The sequence below is a fragment of the Ruditapes philippinarum genome, unplaced genomic scaffold (genome assembly GCF_026571515.1).
Source record: "Ruditapes philippinarum isolate M1 unplaced genomic scaffold, ASM2657151v2 ctg10635_1_1_1_1, whole genome shotgun sequence".
Lineage (NCBI taxonomy): Eukaryota > Metazoa > Mollusca > Bivalvia > Venerida > Veneridae > Ruditapes > Ruditapes philippinarum.
The window spans coordinates 10,473-33,216 of record NW_026861409.1 but is presented as its reverse complement, the minus strand read 5'-3'; the positions used below and the strand labels follow the sequence as shown (position 1 = coordinate 33,216).

The 22,744-nt window shown below is 34.2% G+C and overlaps 2 protein-coding genes across 2 annotated transcripts; both read left to right on the top strand.

The window, feature by feature from the left end:
- Positions 1–5: 5 nt before the first annotated feature.
- LOC132715549 (solute carrier family 23 member 2-like) lies at positions 6–8,008 on the top strand (the record flags this gene model as incomplete). Its single annotated transcript, XM_060698560.1, has 4 exons — positions 6–167; positions 3,935–4,208; positions 4,968–5,063; positions 6,143–8,008. Coding segments are annotated over 4 exons (759 nt in total), but the record flags the coding sequence as incomplete, so codon positions are not given.
- A 261-nt stretch (positions 8,009–8,269) lies between these two features.
- On the top strand, positions 8,270–22,397 carry LOC132715548 (semaphorin-5B-like). Its single transcript, XM_060698559.1, has 10 exons — positions 8,270–8,656; positions 8,959–9,044; positions 10,823–10,888; positions 11,251–11,335; positions 11,817–11,911; positions 12,270–12,338; positions 13,074–13,290; positions 13,766–13,957; positions 14,369–14,481; positions 22,157–22,397. The coding sequence occupies exons 1-10, from the start codon at positions 8,602–8,604 to the stop codon at positions 22,316–22,318; spliced, it is 1,140 nt and encodes a 379-aa protein (XP_060554542.1). The 5' UTR covers positions 8,270–8,601; the 3' UTR covers positions 22,319–22,397.
- Positions 22,398–22,744: the final 347 nt, after the last annotated feature.

Below are 22,744 nucleotides of genomic sequence, written 5' to 3'. Positions count from 1 at the left end.
ACTACGCATGCGCAAGAATATCTTGCGTTTCACCCCCGCCTGCGCACGCAGTTAATAGAGGCATCGCTATGGAAGGGTTTGGTAGCATACTATCTGGTATTGTAGGATCAGGAGGGGCGACAACTTCTTACAGCCAAAATGTTGGCGCGCCATTGGATTTACAAAGGGTAAGGAACATTTTGCTAAAAAAAAAAAAAATAATAATAATTATTGCATGTGATCAAAGGTGCTAGTCGCATTGATTTGACTGACCTAAAATATGTTTAATTTTGTTATTCATGAAATATAATTTCCATATATTAAAAAATAAAAAAACTCTGTTTTTTTTTGTAATATTGTTAAGACTAACAATATAACAAAAACCTATTTTTTTTATTTTTTTTTTATTTTTTAATATATGGATATTATATTGCATTAATAACAGTTTAAATATGTTTAATATTGTTATTCAGGAAATGTAATATCCATATATTTAAAAAAAAAACAATCTGAATTTTTAAAAAATATATACATGTATATATTATTTTAATATATGGATATTATTTTGCATGAATAACAATATTAAACATATTTTAGGTCAAAATCAATGCGACCAGTACCTTTGTATGTGATAAGCGGCATGTCTTCGTTTTTGAATGTCAAAAGTTTCAACCCAGGTTAATAATTTATGTATAGCGTTATCCAGTGACAAATGACAAGTTTGTGTTTATGGGTAATTCACATACCGTACAAATGGTAAACGAAACGACAATGTTCTTATGTAAATCAAGTTTACACATTAAGAGGGTCATGCTGTCCAGTTAATGCTCCACTGGTGATAAATTGAAATTATTTAAATGGGCAAAGTAGTATATATACGAGGGTTGTTGGTAAAGTTTTGAGACTGTTGCTGTCAAATAAATAAACTAACCGGAAATTGCATTCTTTAAAAAAATAATTAGGAAGAAAATGGTTGTCAAGACAACTTGTGTAGCGGTTCATGGCGCACTGTCGTATATTTATTATCGATTACACCTAATAAATGTAAATCAGTCGAAATGTTTGACATAAAAGACGAAATGACGTCAAAACTAAGTATCCTTCTCTTCTGTGTATTTTGGCATCATGTAACGGGGAACAAGTTTGTCACAAGAAATAGAAGTAGACGCACTCCTTTTTACAAGATGTCGGAAAAAGCAGCCTCCAAAATTGACGTCGGACAATAAGCAGACACTGTGTACACATAGTTACTTATATAAGACGGGGTAAAACAAGACCGATATGTCCCAGGGCACTGGCATTTGTGTGAATGACCGTTATAGAGTAGAGATAGACATGAAGAAGTGGAGCAGCAGGCTTATCCATTGTGAATGAACATGTCATTGCAAGATTGCATTGAAATATATTGGAAACAAAAATCTCCTGAAATAGATAAATGTGCGTATGAAAATGAAAATAAAAAGAAAGAAAGAAAAAAAAGAAAGTGTCAAACTGGTTCAAATGCTGCTATCTGTGCTTTTTAAAAGTGTTTATAGAATATGTCACTTTGCGGTATTTATATTCAAAATTTTCAGAAAAAGTTTTTGTTAGATATGCCCAATTAGTTGGTAAAATGTGAACAGTAAAGTTTTTAGCTCGACTTTTCTATGAAAAGGGGAGCTATCCTACTCGCCCCGGCGTCGGCGTCGGCGTCGGCGTCGGCGTTAGCGTCGGCGTTGGCGTCACACCTTGGTTAAGTTTTTCGTACCACCCCACTTTATTTCAGAAGTATTACAAGTATGGCTTTGAAACTTACCATACTTGTTCACCATCATAACCTCCATCTACAGACAGGAGTACATAACTCTGTCAAGGTTTTTGACAGAATTATGGCCCTTTTTTGACTTAGAAAGTGTATTGAGCTTGGTTAAGTTTTTTGTACCACCTCACTTTATTTTCAAAACCATTGGAGGTATTGCTTTGAAACTGACCATACTTGTTTACCATCACGACCTTCATCAACAGACAAGAGGACATAACTCTGTCAAGGTTTTTGACAGAATTATGCCCCTTTTTGACTTAGAAAATACATTGAATATGGGTAAAATCCACTTATTGCCTTAACCCTTTGAGATATTGCTTTGAAACTTTTAATGCTATTTCACATCATTACCCCCATCTGTACGCAAGAGAAGGTAACTCTGTCAGGGATTTGTTTTAAAAATTAAGGCCTTTTATCGACTTAGAATCTTGGTTAACTTTTTTGTACCAGTCAACTTTTTGACTGAACTGGTTGAGATATTAAATTGAAAGTTGGAATACTTGTTTACCATCATGGTCCCAAAACATGGGCAGGAGAAGGTAATTCTGTTAAGGATTTTATTTGAATTATGGCCCTTTTTGACTTAGAAACTTTTCATTCTTGTCCACTTGTTGACTTAACCATTTGAGATATTACTTTGGAAGTTGGAGTTCTTATGTGCCATCATGAGACCTATCTGTAAGCAAGAGAAGATAACTCTGTGAAAATGTTTCTTGATTTGTACTTAGAAATTCCTAGTTAAAGTCTTGTGTGCCCTTAACTGTCAAAGTTTTGTTTTATAGGCAAGCACTAAAAAAGTCGAGCGCGCTGTCCTTCTGACAGCTCTTGTTATATATGCAGTCTCAAAACTTTATGGACAACCCTCTTGATTATTGTTTGTTTGTTTGGGTTTTAGTCACACCGACACAGTATAGGTCATGTGACGACGTTTCAGCTTTACTGGTGGAGGAAGACCTCAGGTGTCCATCTGTGCGTTATTTCAGGCACGAACGGGCGCTTGAGTAGAACCACCGACATTCGTAAGATAGCTGGATAGCTTCCTCACATGAAAGAATCCAATTTCCCTGTTTGGATTCGAACCCACAGCGGTGAGGGGCAAGTGATTTGAAGTGACCGACCTTAACCACTCGACCACGGACGCCCTCGTAATTATTGTAATGTTTAGCGGTGTGATAAAGCTAAAGAAATAAAAATGGGGCCAGTTACGAGGCTGCATAACAGAATTTAATATCTCATTGCATGTAGTCAGTATTTAACAAGAACATATTTTTATGCGGAATTACTTTATATTTCTTTTGGGTCAGCCTTAAAATATCTTCATCCCCCCAGTACCTATGCCGGTTTGGGAGGGGTAGGTAGCAACATTGTGAGTTTAATATTCCTTTGTATTTGAAATATTTTTATTTAAGAATAATGTATCTATGAGAACGACATAGCATTAAATGAAAGATGATACTTTAATGTATCCTCATTATTTTTATCATCTGTTTAAAACCAAAGTTTCTAAGTTTTGTTTTATAAATATATCTCAGTTTACATTTTTGGAAATTTACAAAACATGACATGTTAATATTATGATTTTCATTTACATTTTCTGGTTATATGGTAAGTACATGCACTACAAAAAATGACGAATAATTATATTTGACAAAAAATGTTTTTGGTAGAGATGCAGGTTTATTTTTGGCCGGCCCTGCATGTAAGGCATTATTTTATTCAGGGGCCGCGTTGTGTAGTAAGGAATACATGGATTGAGCTTGAAGCTTATATCCAATCTTTTAGCTTACTTGATAAAAAATCACGAGTTATATGCTGGACATTGGAAACCATGGCAATGAAAAAGAAAAACTCAAAAATCCAGAACATGAATGCATACAGCTGATATATTTTGAACGTTGCCTTTGGGTTAGCAATCTCCCCTTTTCGAGTTTTTTTTTTATACTTTACTGATTTTATTCATAAAGCACAAATGTATACCAAAGCATTGGATGACAGTAGCAAAAAGAGTAAAATGGTCAACATGTTCCTATGATGTACATATGATATAGCTTTCACCTTTCTCTGTCTTGATTTTGCTTATATATACAGATATTACAGCCTTTAAGACATTGTAATTACTACATTCGCTCATTATATGTATTGTTAAACACACAGGTGGCAAGTAGAAGAGCATTCCAGGTTGCAGGGTTGATATTTTTAATATGTGGACTATGTGGGAAGTTCGGCGCCTTGTTGACTATGCTACCTGATCCAGTACTAGGTGGTATTGTTCTCGTCAGTTTTGGAATGGTCACAGCTGTAGGACTGTCAAATCTTCAGTTTGTGTCATTACAGTCAAGTCGAAATTTGGTGATTATAGGATCTTCGTTGCTGATTGGCTTAATGGCTCCAAAATACATTATATCCAATCCAGGCTGTATAAAAACAGGTAACTCTTCAATAATTACATTATCGAAACATTCTTCCAATACTTATTTTTCATGAAATATATTTTGTGCTGTATCATCTAACTTTCTTCAAAATAAGATAAGATAAGTAAATTTTGTTATAGTGACATTGTGTTATGTACATACATAATGAGGACATACATGTAACTGTTTTTTTACAACACCCGCCTCTAAGCAGTTACTATAATAGATATCCCTGGAAAGTGTTTCTGTTTCTATAAATCAATTTTACCGGTTTGAATTACTAACATAAAGAGACTCGGAAATAAGCTGCCTGGAAAGTGTTGTTAACAAAGTAATGTGCCTAACTTCATGACTAAATTTTATAGTTTTGTTTACTTTATTTTATGAACTAAATTTCAATAGACTTCCTTTGCGCTAAGCTGAAAGCTCATTATTCATTAGAAACAATTACAGAGGAAGCAGTTATACTATGAATGTTTTAGTGTATTAGCCTACTAGTGGATGATAGTTCTGTGTGCCAAAAATGTAATGCATTATAACAGTGGTACCAGAGGTGAACTGCCTTCACTATATCATAGCTGCAATTCCGTTATTAATCATTCTACTTAAACCTTTAAAGGTTACGATTACAACAACAAACAAAAAGAAGTACAATTTTTATCGAATGTTTTAAAACAATTTCATTGAGAGTAAACACGCGGTATTTATTACATGTCCATAGTTTAAAGCATTTTTAAAAGCAAGTTTTGAGAATATTTCATTGACTTTCACTTCAGGAAATGACGAGATAGATCGTGTTTTAACAGTTTTATTGAGCACTGCAATGTTTGTGGGTGGTTTTGTAGGATGTGTATTAGACAATACAGTTCCAGGTAATAAACTAAATGACTATATTGCGTATATAACGTTTTTATCTCTGTATTCATTCTTGTTAAAGTACAGAAAACTAGGCGATAATGATCCTTATTAACAATAAAAAGAACAAATTTTTAAGTATGATGAATTAATGTCCACAGGTATGAAATATAATGTATCTATATCTGTATGAAAGTTCAATGGTGACTGTTGATTAAATTGTTGTGTTAATTGGATTTTTACTTTTTTAAAAGCACAAAAAAGAAAAAGAAAAATAGAAGAAAGTCTGTTTCTGACATGACGTTTCTGGAAATTGTTAGTTTTTCGGGATTTGTCGTCCATTTCATGAGGGTCTAGATCATTAATTGCATAATTCAGATCTTTCCTTAACTCTGTTTTTCTAGAATTATCCTTTTTTATGGTTCAAAATGACCCGAGAATGAAAATCTAAATGATAAAAGAATCGCTTCAGATATCACTATTGAATTCACTTCTGAGAATATTTCATTATTATTTAAGCCGCGTCACGACAAAACCAACATAATGGGTTTGCGACCAGCATGGATCCAGACCAGCCTGCGCATCCGCGCAATCTGATCATGATCCATGCTGTTCGCTATCAGTTTAACTGCTTGTAATAGGGTTTGTAAGCGAAAAGCATGGATCCTGATCAGACTGCGCGGATGCGCAGGCTGGTCTGGATCCATGCTGTCGCAAACGCATTATGTTGGTTTTGTCATGGCGTGGCTCAATTTTTGCCTATTTTCCGTTTTAAGTGCACTAGTTGCTCTAAGTAATACTTTTAATTTTTATATTTTAAGGCTTCTTCACCTCACTAGAGCTCCTTTTAGAAGAATTCGATACATGTATTAAGTGCATTGAATTGTTTTTATGCCTGTTAACCTGCTTATTTAAATCTGAATCTATTTTTAAACTTCTATCTCTACGTATTCTATCATCAGTTTGTCCGTCTTGAATTTGATAGTTGAAATGTTATAGAACATCTTTGCAAACAAATAAAAAGTAATTAATTAAATATTACTGCACTGCTTTAATGACTTTTTATATCAAGACATTTTTTTATAATAATTGAAAGGTTCTGATGAAGAAAGGGGTATAAAATCATGGCGTAAGACATACACGGCAGATGTACCAACTGGTTCTGTTTCCGAGGAGGACAACACCTATGATCTACCATTCATTATGAAGTGTCTAAAACGCCAGAGATGGGCAGCATATATTCCATTCCTTCCTACATTCCAGTTCAGTATTGGAAAATATTTCAAAGGACTGTGTTCAAAATGTAAAGGCAAATCGTCATGATCAAGTTGTATTTTTTACATATCCATGTGTGTGAGTGTTTAATATGTTCTGAAAATCATAATTTCACACTTTTTGAAGGGAGTGTTGTTCAAATGTAAATAGTATACATCATAAAAATAGTTTTGTTTTATATGCATATCAGCATACAGTATATCAATTTTACTTGTTATTGTTGCCTTTATTTTATATTACCTTGATTGTGAAATGAAAAGAATACATCGGGTCTTATATGGTACATTTAAGCATTAGTTAATAGAATTTTAGTTTACATATGCATTTAATTAAATACAGCCTAAATTACACATGGTGTATGTCATTGTAACTTAATTATTATAAACATAACATTAAAATAAAAAGGTGAGACAAATGGTTATAAATAATATACATCTGAAACTATTAAAAATGAAATCATTTTACAGCAGAAAAGTTCATATTTTATCTCACGGTTGACTGAAGCGAAGGCAATGCTTATCTTACATAGGACATTTTTAGATAACAAGTACAGTTTATCATTTAATTTGGCAAATCATCCCCCAATTCTTCCATAGTTAGATTATTTATTACTTACACACTATGAATTGATAACCAGATTAGTTCACACCTTATAAACTGTATCATTGAACTACCAGCGTTTGTATCATGTGTTTACCGAATGTAAATCATTATTGAATCCAATTTTACCAATTTAGCTAGTCCAAACAAATTATATCAAAAAACTGTTGTACTTAATCTAGCATTGTTTTCATTTTTCAAGTCCAAAGCATCCATATCAAGTCACTGTAGTACCACATCAAGCCTCTTTCTTGTCAAAGTCCAAAACATTTCTTTCAAATCATTATTGTATAAGAATTAAACAGATTTGTCAAAATGAAAAGAAATGGTGGTGTAAAAAAATTGGCATTCTACATTGTTGAGTTCAATACGGATTCTTCTGGCCTTGTTCCAGGTACAAAACCTATATCAAACTCGGCAAGCGTCTCGTCCAATATAGATTTGACAGCTGTCTACTCGACCAATATAATTCAAAATGGAACTCAACAATTCGTAATAAACTCATACTATCAGAATTCAATAATTAATTAATTAAGCAATTTAGTACATTATTTAGCAAGAAATAGAAACGCGTAGGCTTTTGCTGTAGTTTTAACAAAAATGAATGGTGATTATTATTTAGAGACTTTATGGAGACTATAATTTAACAAGAATGAAATTTAAAACTACGATTAACAGTTTCAGAAAACGGTCATTTTGTCATAATTTCCAGATGGATTGATGGATTTCTTTCAAATAAAGAGCATTCTATTGCATTTAAATAGACCTTTAAAGTGATATATTACAATCCAAATATACTCAAACTGTCCGATGTCCCTTTATCAGGTATCATTATAGTTGTTTGTTGTTATGAAACATTTGACCCTTTTTACCCTTGTGCTGGTATACAATGGTCATACATGTATATTATACACTGTGTTATTTTATAGTAATGCATTGTGAACATGTTTTGATATATTCGCTTTTAGCAAGATTTGTTTTATGTTTTTGTAAATGTAGACATATTATGCCAATATTTTTATATAGAACTACAACATCACCAGTGTCGGTAGTGCTAATGAGGATAATAAAGATTTATAACGAATGATTCTTTTGTTGTTGAATTTTCCATATATCAATTATTATATTATTATGTAGTGTATTTATTAGTACACACGGCAATATTGGATGTATGTTATGGTTATCATAATAATCATATATAAATTTATTTTATGTCACGATAAGAAGGTACACACTGATAATGCAAATCTATGTATTAAATGTAACGACCGATAATGTAAACAATCAGTAGGCATGCATCGATAATGTAAGCATATATTTAATGTAACAATCAGGTGCGCATGCGCCGATAATGTCAATATACAACGCCGATAATGTAAATCTATGTTACGACCAAAAGACTGCGGTGATAATTTATCACATGTTAAGTGGCATGCGCCGATAATCTTAACATACAATAATTTTACGAGCAAGAGGCATGCGCCGATAATGTACTGAGTCTTGTATTCGGGACCGACAGCTCATTTAAATGGTTTGATACTAAAATACCTTAATTTAAAAATGTGAAGGTCGAACTTGAAAGCAAGATACGTCCATTATACAAATTTAGCGGCGCAAAGATAAGAACCTTATAACCCAATTTTGTGATGAATAATTATAAATAAAATTAGATTGTACGCTATGTTTATTTTGCTATTTATTACGTTAACACTACATGTTATATGCTCTATATCAGGTGAGTTGACACTAGGAACTATATTTAAATAGTGATAATCATGGACATGGACTCTATTTGTAATTGTTTGAATGAGCTGTATTTTAGAAACTTTAGTTTACAATAACAATCAATGCTACTGTACATTTGGTGTCAATAAGAAGAAAGACATTAAGAGTGATGCTATATATAGTAAGCGAAACTTGATTATGAGATTGTCTCTCATGACTATTACAATTTCACAGTAAAAATTTGTTCACTCTATGCATATGTGCGTTCTTTATGAATTATATTCCAACACTCCTGTATACATGCAAACGTAGGTGACAGAGGGCCGGTGTGTTATAGCTGTCAGTCTGTAAGTGACATTTCATCATGCTCTACCGTGGACAGGTGTAACAAACAACAGGTGTGTTAGCTCTTATCTGAATTTCTTATCATCTTATGAAATCTTACTAAATAACCTTAAAGAAAGGGAACATGGTTTTCCGGTAGTGAAAATCCATTTTTTGTTGCCATTTCAACTGTAATGAAAATGAGCATTACTCCTCTTTACGTCCTGTTTCTTTTACTGTTGAAAAGCGGGTAGGTCCGCCAAACACATTGCACGATAAATAAATCACTGTTTCTAATTTCATATCGGTATACATTTTTATATTATGTTTTATACCAACAAATATGGAGGGAAAAGTGAGTGTTTAAAAGTACATAATATTTTTCCACGAACTTAAATGAGATCGACATTTTTTATGCCCCCACAAAGTGGGAAGCATATAGCGTTGCACTTGTCCGTGCTTACGTCCGTCCGTCCGTACGTCTGTCCGTACGTCCCGAAATCTTGTGAACGCAACTCCTCTTTTAAACCGGATGGCCGATTTTGCTTAAACTTCCAGGGATGAACAACCTTAATGTGTAGATGGTTGTAAAGGAAGGAATTTTCGCTGCGACCAAATCTAACAGAATTATGGCCCTTTGTTGATTTGTTCACGATATACTATGTAGAAATTTTGTGAACGCAACTCCTCTTAAACCGTATGGCAGATTTTGCTTAAACTTCCAGGGATGAACAACCTTAATGTGTAGATGGCAGTAAAGGAAGGAATTTTTGCTGCGACCAAATTTAACAGAATTATGGCCCTTTGTTGATTTTTTCACTATATACCATATAGAAAGTTTGTGAACGCAACTTTTTTAAACCGGATGGCAGATTTTGCTTAAACTTCCAGGGATAAACAACCTTAATGTGTAGATGGAAATAAAGGAAGCAATTTTTGCTGCGACTAAATTTAAGAATTAAGAATTATTTCCCCCTTGTTGATGTTTTCACTATATACCATATATATGTTGTCAGTGGGGGCATCCGTGTCCTTTGGCCACAGTTCTAGTTTCTTTCTGTTTTGTACCAGAAATTGCAAAGATGACAATACAATGACGGAAATTGATCTTGCAAAATGTTTAAACGCGCAATATACCAGTTTTAATCTGAAACTTAAAAACTATATGCATGAGATTTGTATCTATTATCTTTCATCTGTCCTGACTGTTTTACTTGATTAAGGAATAAATTACATGGAGTAGAAAGTGTCATCTAATTTACTGCTTTGTTTCAGAAATACTTATTGATACCTATAGGAAACGAACAATTCTATGCAAATAGTCTTGTTTCATCCATACACTTCCATATATGTGATATTATGAATGAAAGTGAATAAACTAATTCGTTTAAAATACAACTAGTTTAGATTATCTAAGTCAACATCTGAGGTCTAATTATGAATACATTCCAATTGACATTGGGACATCGCTCTCTCTTGTTAGTTTAGTTAATACTAATGTATTTTAATTCGGTTGTGTTGGAAGCTAAAACCTTATTGAAACACTCTCGAATCTGTTCCTGGAACCAACCGGGACTAAGCAATGAGTGTAAAGTTCCTTGCTCAATGAAACAATGGCTTGCCCTTGATGGGGTTTGAATTAACATGTCTAGCAATCCTTAGATTACTAGTATGACGTGTAAACTGCTCGTTCATGCCGCCTCTCTGTACTGTTTATCACTGTTCAAATGTTTGGGATAAACTTATACTTTGTTTCATTGCAAAGAATGTCAGTTCCTTCTAGTCAGCAGTAGATAAATAAAAAGTTTTGCTAATCTTATCATCAACTATGATTTTATCAAATATATTTCAGGTTTGCTCCATAGAAACTGATTTGCTAAATGCAGGAAAACTTAATCTTGGATGCAAGGATACAAATGTTCGATTTTATTTTAATTTATCTATATCTTTAAACTAAAGTGGTTCTCTAGTCTACATGAAGTTTGTTTTAAAACAGCATTAAATTATATGATAAAAACCAACTAGTTTTTCATTGCCATAGAGTCACATGTCTGCAATATTTATACATGTAAACTTTAACTGGTGGAAAGTAATCAAAAAATCTAACAGCACAAGTATGGTTAAGAACATAATACTTTTTTGCAACAAGCTTAACCGGCGATGTACTATATACATGTATATTATAGATTTTGTAGCACACCGATTTTGTACCTAAACTCTACAAATGTAACTTAAGAAATTTAATTTTGAGCAAATAATCGTTATACTTTTCTTTAAAAGAATTGCAGTAATTACAGAACCGACTTTACATGTAGTTCTTGTTGCCATGGAGATCTCTGCAACAATAAAGGATGTGATATCAAAGGTAATGTTCCTGACAGATGATGTAAATGATAAATCATATGCGCATTAAGAACAAAAAAAAAAAGAATTAAGAATTAAAATGCAATATTCTTTTCAAAATTTTCCTTTATTTTTTGGCGCCCTGTTACAGTTTTCAAAAAAGTTACACATTGGCCGTATGCCTGACATCTTTTAAATCGTTTGCGTTTTGACAATAAGTACACTTATAGTGATTTAGTATTTTGTATGGAACAAATTATTCCATCAATATATCCTCAAATTTAAGATATTATACTATCATCGGTAGTGTTTAGAGAATTAATCGACCTTACAAATTACATTGCATAAATAAATACAATATCACCAAACAGACGAACTCATTATTGTTATTGTTGCGATAAAAATAAACATACAACTCCATTTATTATTAGATGCTTGATAAGTAAGCGTTTTTTCTCTTTCTCCTGAAGTTATAGGGAATATAACATTGTTATTTTCTTTAGAATTGCCGCATCAACAAGGGCCGATCTGCTACACCTGTCACGACCAGTATACAGCTAATGAATGTTCAGAAGTTACCCAATGCGCAGTGGACGAGGCAAGTACTATGATTAGTCTTATCACCCATCTAACAACACTTGTAAGGTTTCACACTCATATCAACACACGTTATGCAAGAAGAAGAAGTAGAAGTGGTAGTAGTAGTAGAAGCAACATTTATTGACCGGTCTTATAAAAGTTAAAACTCTCAATGAAATTAACACATGGAATAAATACGGAATTAACAAATTGCTTTAAATAATAAACTTGTTGCTTTGAATAACATAAGTTTTTAAATGACATAAAATAGAAATATGTTTCTATGTTACACAGATATATGATATTTTACATATTGACAGTGATCAAACTTGCTTTTATAATTGGTAAATAAGAATTTGAATATTGATGATTGACAGGCATGTATGTTAGCAAGGGTTTTAACAGGAGACAGTGTCATGTTTAATGGATATTGTGTCAACAAATTTGTAAGTACCATATCATTAACTAGTTCAACCATGATCATCCTTACTTTGATTTTATACTTCCCATGGTTTTTTCATGCTTTGATAAAATATAACCCATGATCATCCATGCCTAGAGTGACATTATGCCCATCCGAGCAAGCCGATAAAAATCAAAATAAGTTTTCATTTTGCAAAAGTTCCTTCTAATTTTATAATTTACTTTGTATGAACGATAAACAACTCACACAGCTCAAGAAAATTCCTATTAATATCCATCGGAATTTACATGCTACGTCCAATTTATAAAAAGAGTGGGACAGTCTTTTTATATTTTAGGCAGATTTTATTTCATTCTAAATATTTTCTAATATCAAATGATGGTCAATTGCCGTTATGACAACAAGCCTTTAAGAAATATAGTGAATTCAACTCAAATTGACAATGAAAAAATTAGCATCTGTTCACTCATTATAAAACCCTCGATTACAATTAACTGATATCAATTGATTTTTTATACAATAAATTGTTTATAACGATTAGGCTTAAACTATAGGCTCACAATTCAACTAGGATCTATTTTAAGCTATTGAGATTGGGTGTCTTGACACCCCTGATACCTGTCTGGATACAGGGATAAATAAAATAAGAAATCATAATTGATAATTGTTTAAAATATAACTTAAATGTTAGCATTAAAAATAACAATCATTACGGTGATAAACTATACTTGTAATCTAAGACAACAAATATCTATAGGTCTGTCCCTCAGATGAAATGATTGCTGTTGGTAAAAGAGAACTGGAAACGTACAGAAAGAGACAAGATTTTACGCTTGACTGCATGAAATGTTGCTATGACAACCTTTGTAATGATATAGATTGTAATAGTGCGGGAAATACGAACGCACCAGTTATAGACAAACTTACCAGCACAGCACAAACGAGAACTGACCCAACGACAGTGGTATTATCAAGTAAATATATTGAATGGTGTTAGTTATTCGGATGTTTGTTGACTTGTTGAATTATTCTTAAATGTTGACATTTTACTTGTCCGTTTACTAAATGGAACTCTATAACTCAATGGTCTTTGCTTATCTTATACTTTGACTTAATTAATATATGTGATGATATGCATTCAAAATGGCATTGATTTATTAGTGATTTTTATTTTACATATAAATGAGTAGAGAGTAAGACAAAGGTATATTTGTGAAAGTTATATCATATAATCCTACCTTAAATTGTTTTAAAAAACTATTTTCTACTATTTCCATTATATTTGCCTGTATGATTGTATGTTTGCCTGTTTGTTTTCTATATGGTTATCAGATTATCAAAATACGACGCATATGTTCAGGCAATTACATTGTATGTGTGTGACGAGAGTAGAATTCATACATCACATGGTAAACTGTAGTAATAAAAATCTTGCTACTTTAATTGAAGCATTGCCCCGACAAGTGGATGGTCAGTTTGGAAGTTGGTCCAGCTGGACTCCATGTCCATATAGCTGTGGTAAAGACGGTATCCAACATAGATTTCGCCATTGTGACAATCCACCGCCGCAGAACGGAGGAAGTAATTGCATTGGACGTAAAATTGACACACAATTGTGTCACAATGATCCTTGTTGTACAGGTGGGTTCTCTTGTGAAGACATACAGTAGACCAATATATCTGTATCTCCGGGGTGATTTTTATTTAGTCATTTAGTATACATGCAACACAAAGATTATATGTTCGGTACGCCTATACATGTATTTACTAAATTGTTAATAAATTGTAACGTTCTTTGATAATATGTATGTATCTAAACTATTCCATAAAATGGAAAGAGGTATTCTAGTCTCCGTTTAAGCGATACACTTTGGTTCAGTTGATTGTTTACCTAACCTCTGCGTGGTATAGTTTATCCATGTTGTTCATGGCCTTTATCCTCTTCTTGTAGGTAATAGTTCGTAATTCTGTCATAAAGCCGGGAGAATAATACCCCATTTTCTACTTTGATATAAGCAATGCCAAAAAACTGTTATTTTAACATATTTCCAGGACCACCAGTCATAACTTACATTGACAAAGACACGTTTGCTCATGCTGGTGACTTTGTGACCATTCATTGCAATGCAACCCACGCGGATAGCATACTTTGGGAAGGACCGAAGGTTTGGTATCATTTCTTTATCATGATAATTTATAGTTACTTAACAGAACAAAAAGCGAAGAATTTAATTAAAGAGCCACGCCATGACAAAACTAACATAGTGCGTTTGCGACCAGCATGGATCCAGACCAGCCTGTGCATCCACAATTCATGCTGTTCGCTTACAAACCCTATTACAAAACGAGAAACTGATAGCGAACAGCATGGGCCATGATCAGACTCTATATGTAATAAGATATTGAATTAAAATCATATACCTCATCTACCTGTGGTAATATTTGTATTTAGAGTTGTGCCATGTCGTATTTTTGCTTCGAGCGGTGCTAGAGAAAAACATGAACATATGACAGTGACTACTTCGTGGCACGTGTAGCGCCGATATATGTCCAAACGTCGAAAAATGTCCAAACGACGATAAATGTCCAAAAATTGACGATAAATGTCTCAATCGCCGATAAACGTCCAAAACGTCTTTAACGATAAATGTCCAAAAGTTAACGAAAAAAGTCACAACAAATTAGGTGCTCATAAATGTCCAAATCGGTTAACGATAAATGTCTCAACTTTTCATATGTTAATTTGTAATTTATTGTATTGGATACTGTATCATTCTATCCAACTAACCCGTGATTTTACCCTCTGGTTTACCCCCGACGTAAAATGTATCATATATTATTGTGCATGGCCAGGGCGCGGGGGCATGTGCCTTCTTAACTCACTGAAGCAATACGTTTTAGCATTGTTTGTGTTCTTCAATATTTTTGTGCCCCATATAGCGTTGCCATTGTCCGTCCGAGTGTCTAAGTGTCCGTCCCGAAAGTTTGTGAGGGGCGTGGACAAAGTTTAATATTCCTTTACTGTCAAGTGGTCAAAAGTTAAGAAAAATATGCAACTCTATCTGGCAAACAAAACGGTAAACCTGTATAAACCATGTGAGCTAATCAAGGGGTTAACTGCTTTGACAGTTAAAATCTGACCTACTGATTCAACAGCGAACAGTGCAGACCTTGACAGGATGACGCATTTGCTTGTCGGGGGATATGGTTCGACAATGGTCGTTTTAAGCATATACGCAACACATGTTAAATGGGTTTTGTGACTTTTCTCTTAAGTGCTACGAAGACGGTCCTTCTCATGCTTCATTGATTTAAGACATTTGTATTTGATTATTACTCATTCGCGCGTGGTGGACTGAATGCCACTGCGGGGCCACCGCCTTAGAGTTTTGAAAGGCTACTTACATGTAACCCTCCAGTGTCGACCCAGATCAGTTTGCACGCAAATGCGTCACCAGATGAGGGTATGCGCTATTAAACACCAGTAATTGGTAGTTAAGGTTTTGAATGTCCCTACAGTGTGACACTTTCAAGATCAACCTACATGGTTATACATGAATATAATGTATATATAATCAAGTAAATAATCAACTAAATAAGGGGAAGTAACTGCTATTTTACCATTTTACAGCTTCTGGCTATAATTATGTCGTGGGAACAAGATAATTATTTTGTGAGAACAAGATAATATATCGTGGGAACAAGATAATATCTCGTGGGAACAAGATAATATTTTGTGGGAACAAGATTATATCTCGTGTGAACAAGATAAATAAAGACACCCATGTGTCACATCTGTGCCACCGTAATAGACACTTGACGTAATAGTATGGAACGCCTGGACTGTCTTATGTGTAGAATTACTGATATACATGGTTAAATGTCATTCTGTTGAGTCCGAGATACAATATGCTGGGTCAAAATCCCAATATACTGGGTGGAAATCCAAATGCGCTCAGTTATTGAAGTGTAATGTTGTGTGCTGATTACATTTTATTCAGTCAAGTCAATGTATTGTCAGGTGCATTAGTCGTTCTGTTCAGTTCTTAAAACAAACAGGCATGTGGTAACACAATTATGTTGAGTTAAAAAGATATGTTGTAGGGTGTGACAGTTGTTATGTTCGGTTAAAATAGCTCTTCTCATCATGTTCAACCATGAAAATAAACAGTTGAGTGGTACTATCATTTCGTTTGGCTGAGGCAGTGTATTATTGGGTGATACTTTTATTATTTTCAGTTGCAATGACATGCTGTTGGGTGCTTTATTCAGACTGTTCAGTCGTGAAATAGAACTGTTGAATAGTACTATCATTATGTTCAGTTCAGATGATATACTGTTCGGTGCAGAGGTCATTATGTTCAGTAGTGAACACAAACTGTTGTGTGATACCGTCATTATGTTCAGTTCAGATGATATCCTGTTTGGTGCAGAGGTCATTATGTTCAGTTCAGATGATGTACTGTTCGGTGTAAAAGTCATTATGTTCAGTTCAGATGATGTACTGTTCGGCGCAGAGGTCATTATGTTCAGTAGTGAACACAAACTGTTGTGTGATACAGTCATTATGTTCAGTTCAGATGATATACTGTTCGGTGCACAAGTCATTTGACAATGCGCTGAGTGGTCATACAATTATGTTGGGTTCATTCGGATATCTTCGCGTCAAACAAGATGGCGGGCGGGAGCAACTAATTTCCATAGGTCACGTCGAGGCTAATGACCACTAAATTGCCAAAACAATTTTCTTCCCCGTAAATACCATCGGGAGCTTAAAAACGTTATTTCCATAAATTGGACAGATCGTATGGCATATTTAATACCCAATGGGTATTTTATCAAGTTAATTTATGACTATACTATACTGTTACAGTCATAATGGGCACAGTATATAAATTTTAAAATATGGGTAAGGGTAGCCTGTTCAAGTCACACATGACTACCGTAAATAAAACATAAAATATGTGTTGGTAACTTTTTAGACTCACAAGTGGACACATCAAACGAAATTTAAAATATGAAACATACAAGTAAGGCAAACCTATTTGAGTCACACATGGCCACAGTATATGGAACGTTAAATATAAGTATGGAAAATCCATTTGAGACACACGTGACCACAGTAAATGGAACATTATATATAAGCAAGGGTAGCCTAATAAAGTCAAACATGGCCAAAGTATAAAGACAATTCTATATAAGTAAGTGAAACCTAATTGAGTCACACATGGCCACAATATATTAGACATAATGTTTAAGTCAGGGAAATGTATTTGAGTCTAATTTTATTAGGCTACCCTTACTTATATATAATGTTCCATATACTTTAGTCATGTGTGACTCAAATAGATTTCCCTTACTTAAATATAATGTTCCATATATTTTGGCCTAGTGTGACTCAATTAGGTTTCCCTTACTTATATAGAATTTTCTTCATAATGTGGGTATGTGTGACTTTATTGCGCTACCCTTACTTATATTTAATGTTCTATATACTGTGGCCATGTGTGACTCAAATAGGTTTCCCTTACTTAAATATTATGTTCCATTTATTGTGGTTATGTGTGACTAAAATGGGTTACCAACACATATATTTTAAGTTGCATATGCTGCATGTGGCCATATGTGACTTTAATAGGCTACCTTACTTATATGCTCCATATACTGTGGCCATGTGTGACTCAAATAGGGTTCCCTTACTTGTATATGATGTTTTATATTTTAAATTTCGTTTGCTGTGTCCATTTGTGACTCTTATAGGTTACCAAACAGATTAATTTTAAGTTTTATTTACGGTGGTCATGTGTGACTTTAACAGGCTACCCTTACCCATATTTTAAGTTTTATATACTGTACCCATTATGACTGTAACAGTATAGTATAGTCATGAATTAACTAAATAAAATACCCATTGGGTATTTAAAAGTCCAATTTATGAAAATAACGTTCTTAAGCCCCCGATGATATTTACAGGGAAGAAAATTGTTTTGGCAATTTAGTGGTCATTAGCCTCGACGTGACCTATGGAAATTAGTCGCTCCCATTTTGTTGCCCGAAAATATCCGAATGAACCCAACATAATTTTGGTATCACAAAACAGTTTGTGTTCACTATTGAACATAATGACCTCTGCACCGAACAGTTTATCATCTGAACTGAACATAATGATAGTACCAAAAAACCACTGAACATAACGACCTTTGCACCGAACAACACATTGACTTGACTGAAGAAGATATAATCAGCACACAAGATAATGATAGTACCATTTAAGATAATGATAGTACCAGTTAACAGTTCTATTTCACGACTGAACAGAAGGAATAAAACACCCAACAGCATGTCATTGCAACTGAAAATAATAAAAGTATCACCCAATAATATACTGCCTCAGCCAAAATAAATTATAGTACCACTCAACTGTTTATTTTCATGGTTGAACATGATGAGAAGAGCACCAAACAGCATATTATTATAACCGAACATAATAACTGTCACACCCAACAACATATCTTTTTAACTCAACATAATTGTGTTACCACATGCCTGTTTGTTTTAAGAACTGAACAGAACGACTAATGCACCTGACAATACATTGACTTGACTAGATAAAATACAGTCGGCACACAACATAGCACTTCAATAACTGAGCACATTAGGATTTCCACCCAGCATATTGTATCTCGGACTCTACAGAAAGACAGTTAACCAGGTATATCATTCATTCTTAACATAAGACAGTCCAGGCGTTCCATATTATAGTATGTTTTCTTGCTGTGCTGGTTGGATACAAACATGTACATTTAAAAATTACTTATATGTCAAATATTAACTTAACAATATTATATAAATAACACATGGCTGTCATTTTGCAATATGCTAACTGGTTACAAAAGCATTATCGTTTTTATCAATACAGAGTTATGTAAGAGTTATGTACCCCAGGGTGATATAAGAAATATTACCCGAGAAATATTTCTAGGAGGGTGATATTCGATCAGAACACATTGTAGCCCTATGGGAGTTTTACATTGAAGGATATATTGAGGAATAATCATATATAAATTATAATGTTACTATTCGAATACTGTGTAATATTTATTTTAATCTGTTGACAAAAACTTTTAAAACATTTCTTCTCCATTCGACAAACGTTTATTTTTTGAAATTATCACAATTTGTCAATGAATATGAATAGGTGTTTGTGTGTAACGTATGTGATATATAATCGATATAATATTTACCCCTGTGCATCCCAGTGTCGTTGACGTCAGCATCAACAGACACAGTTCTATGAATATTCAAAAGTACCAATCTAATAGTAACAACCATTTTGGTACGTAAAGACAAATTCATCAACTGTAAAGAAAATTATTAGTTTATGTGCATCAACTGAATAAATGAATATGGTAGAAATAAGCATACCTCTTTTTCTGTCCAAAATGTTTCACATTTTCAAGTTATATTAGTGTTCACTATTAATCAAACTGCGCTTTAGTCGTGAAAATAACTCAAACCTGATAAATACATTTTCAAAAAACGTAGAATAAATTAATTCTGTCGATAGACTTCAGCAATTTGATGGTAGAAGCAAGAATATAATTTAAATAAAGATGAAATATTATTGTACACAGACCACTTGCTCAATAGTCAACGTTTTATTCTGCAAATCATTTTCAAAAGTACAAATGATGTCTGTACCAAACTCATATTTATGATACTTTCAAATCAATACTTATCTTGAAATCCAATTGATATGCATAATGAATTATGTAATTATTGTATATTTTATTGAACAGATCACCTATAACAGTGATTTTACTGGTGATTTGTTACTCAAACCTTTCTCGGGTAAGTCGAGGAAGACTTTCAAATATGAATACCAATTCTACACTTAAGTTCACCTTGACCAAGGCGTCCTCAATTCGTCCTTAAGGAAGCCTTCCCCGAGTTTGAGTGGAGGTTGAGTTCGAGTGACGACACTGAATATAGGTATAAGTGTAGAGTAGCGCAATGCAGATGTTAACAAGATATGTTTGTAAAACATGTATGCCCCCCTAAACACAGCCAATTTAATATTATAACATTAGATTTTTAAATGTGTATAAAAAAATGCATAGTAAATTTGTTATGGAATACATGTATATCATTGCCATGGGGCAGAACCAATATGACCCATGGGTCCATGAATTGAGTAAACCCTGTAGTTGTCAATGAGACAATGTGACACACAAAATATCTTCTAAAACAAGCTTTTCATGGTGAGGTAACTGTGACCTTTACCTTTGACCTACTGACCCCAAATTCAATAGGGGTCATTTGCTAGTCATGACCAACCTTCACACCAAATATGAGGACCATCAGCCAAAGCATTGTCTAGTTATTGAGCGGAAATGGCATGGTCTACGGACAGACGGACGGACCGACCGACCGACATGGGCAAAGCAATATACCCCCACTTCTTCGAAGGGGGGCATAATAACTTATTTTATTTGACTTTTTTATCGTTGGTACCGGTTGCCCATATGACCAACGTCCCCTGAAGATTGTTAGTATATTATTTTTCGGGGGATAGTGCATGATACAGAAGACGCCCCGTTCCAGAGGCGACCCTGGTTCTTTTAAGTACCCGTGTGTAAAGCACCAGTACAATGCACCTCGGTTTAACTTATTTTTTCCCTTTTTAATAGTAAGGGAGATAGACTGTATCCAACAATCAACTTATTTTCAAATACATTTTTAAAACTTTTTTAACAATCTCACAAGCATCCCGCTAGAGTCCCGTCGGTCGTCATGTGATCCAGGAACGACCGGGGTACGTCCGTAACTCTGTCGGCAACGTCCGGGATGATCAAGGGCTCTGCCGGGGCTCTACCGGTGATTGTCGGCACTCTATCTGACCGTACCGGGGCTCTGCCAGGATCATCCGGGACTCTGCCGACATCATCCGGGGCTGTGCTAGCATGGATCTCAGCTTTTATGATCTCTTTGATCGAAGACGTAACAGCGTTTGAAATATCGTGTTAGGTCATCCGTCGTCCATTTACTATCTGCATTATCCGTAGTTTCAACTGGACTCTGCATGATGGGCCCGGAGTTCATCCTGGTTGTTATAAAGTATGGACATTGGGATCGTCGTAGTGCTACCGGGGGTTATTGAGAACTGCAACAATATTTTCATCCCGGATCGTCTGGGGTGGTCCTGGGCTTTGCCGGGATGCTGGTGAGAACGCTACTTAAAATCGGTACTTTTAATCACTATGGAAACCTTTATAACTGGCTAATGCATTACTGTTGATCATAGAAATAAGTGCAATTAACATATGAAAAAGTTAGAACATTTATCGTTAACCAATTTGGACATTTATGAGCACCTAATTTGTTGCGACATTTTTCGTTAATTTTTGGACATTTATCGTTAAAGGAGTTTTTGGACATTTATCGGCGATTGAGACATTTATCGTCAAATTTTTGGACATTTATCGTCGTTTGGACATTTTTCGACGTTTGGACATATATCGGCGCTACAGCACGTTTGCTCCGCGGGGCACTTCACGAAAATACGACAAAGTGATCAATACTTTGCCTTATTTTCTTGTTTTCGCCTGGTACCCCGCAGAGCGAAAATAAGACATGACACAAATCAGTCATCATACTAGAGACCTTGAAACTTCAAGCAAGCAACTTTTGCTGACGAATTAAAATTGTAATTTTAAGTTTTTAACCCTAGTAGGAAGACCTTATCAAGATTAATACAATATTAGTTAGTTTCATGCAAGAATTTTTAATAAAAATAAAATCAACCCTGCTTACATTTATGTGTTTTGCGTATAATTGTAGATAGTTGGACATCAGTTTCCTGACAACGTGGAGGTTATATCTGGTGCAAACCTGCTCGTTTTCAGTGGTATTGCCCATGATAATACTGGCATTTACAGATGTGTGGCTCAAAATTCTTGTGGCGCTACATCCAGATACGTTAAGGTTGATCTGATTCAGTAGTGTAAATGAACAATGAATAAATTTTGTTGTGAAATGCAATTATAGTTTCAATAAAATTTCTTGAGAAAAAGCAAAATAATTATCTTTTTATTTTATTAATGTTATCGATTATTTGACATGTGTATTTTTGTGTGCTAAATTAGAGTTAACCATTACAGGTGTGATCAAGTTTATGAAGAAAAACTTCACCTTTTAGGAACCCACTATTTTTTTACAAAGTATAATTGTATGATATTTACGTAACATTAATAGAATAACAGTAAGCCGTATGGCGACGAGGGAAATTTACTTTAACTTGAGGTCTGGAGGAACGCTGATTTTTGAAGCGAAAGACTACGTGGACTTGGTAATGTCTTTCTCAGCCAGTCACGAAGGTGAATACTCCTATTCGGGGACACAATAGAAAACGTAGACATTGCTCTCTAT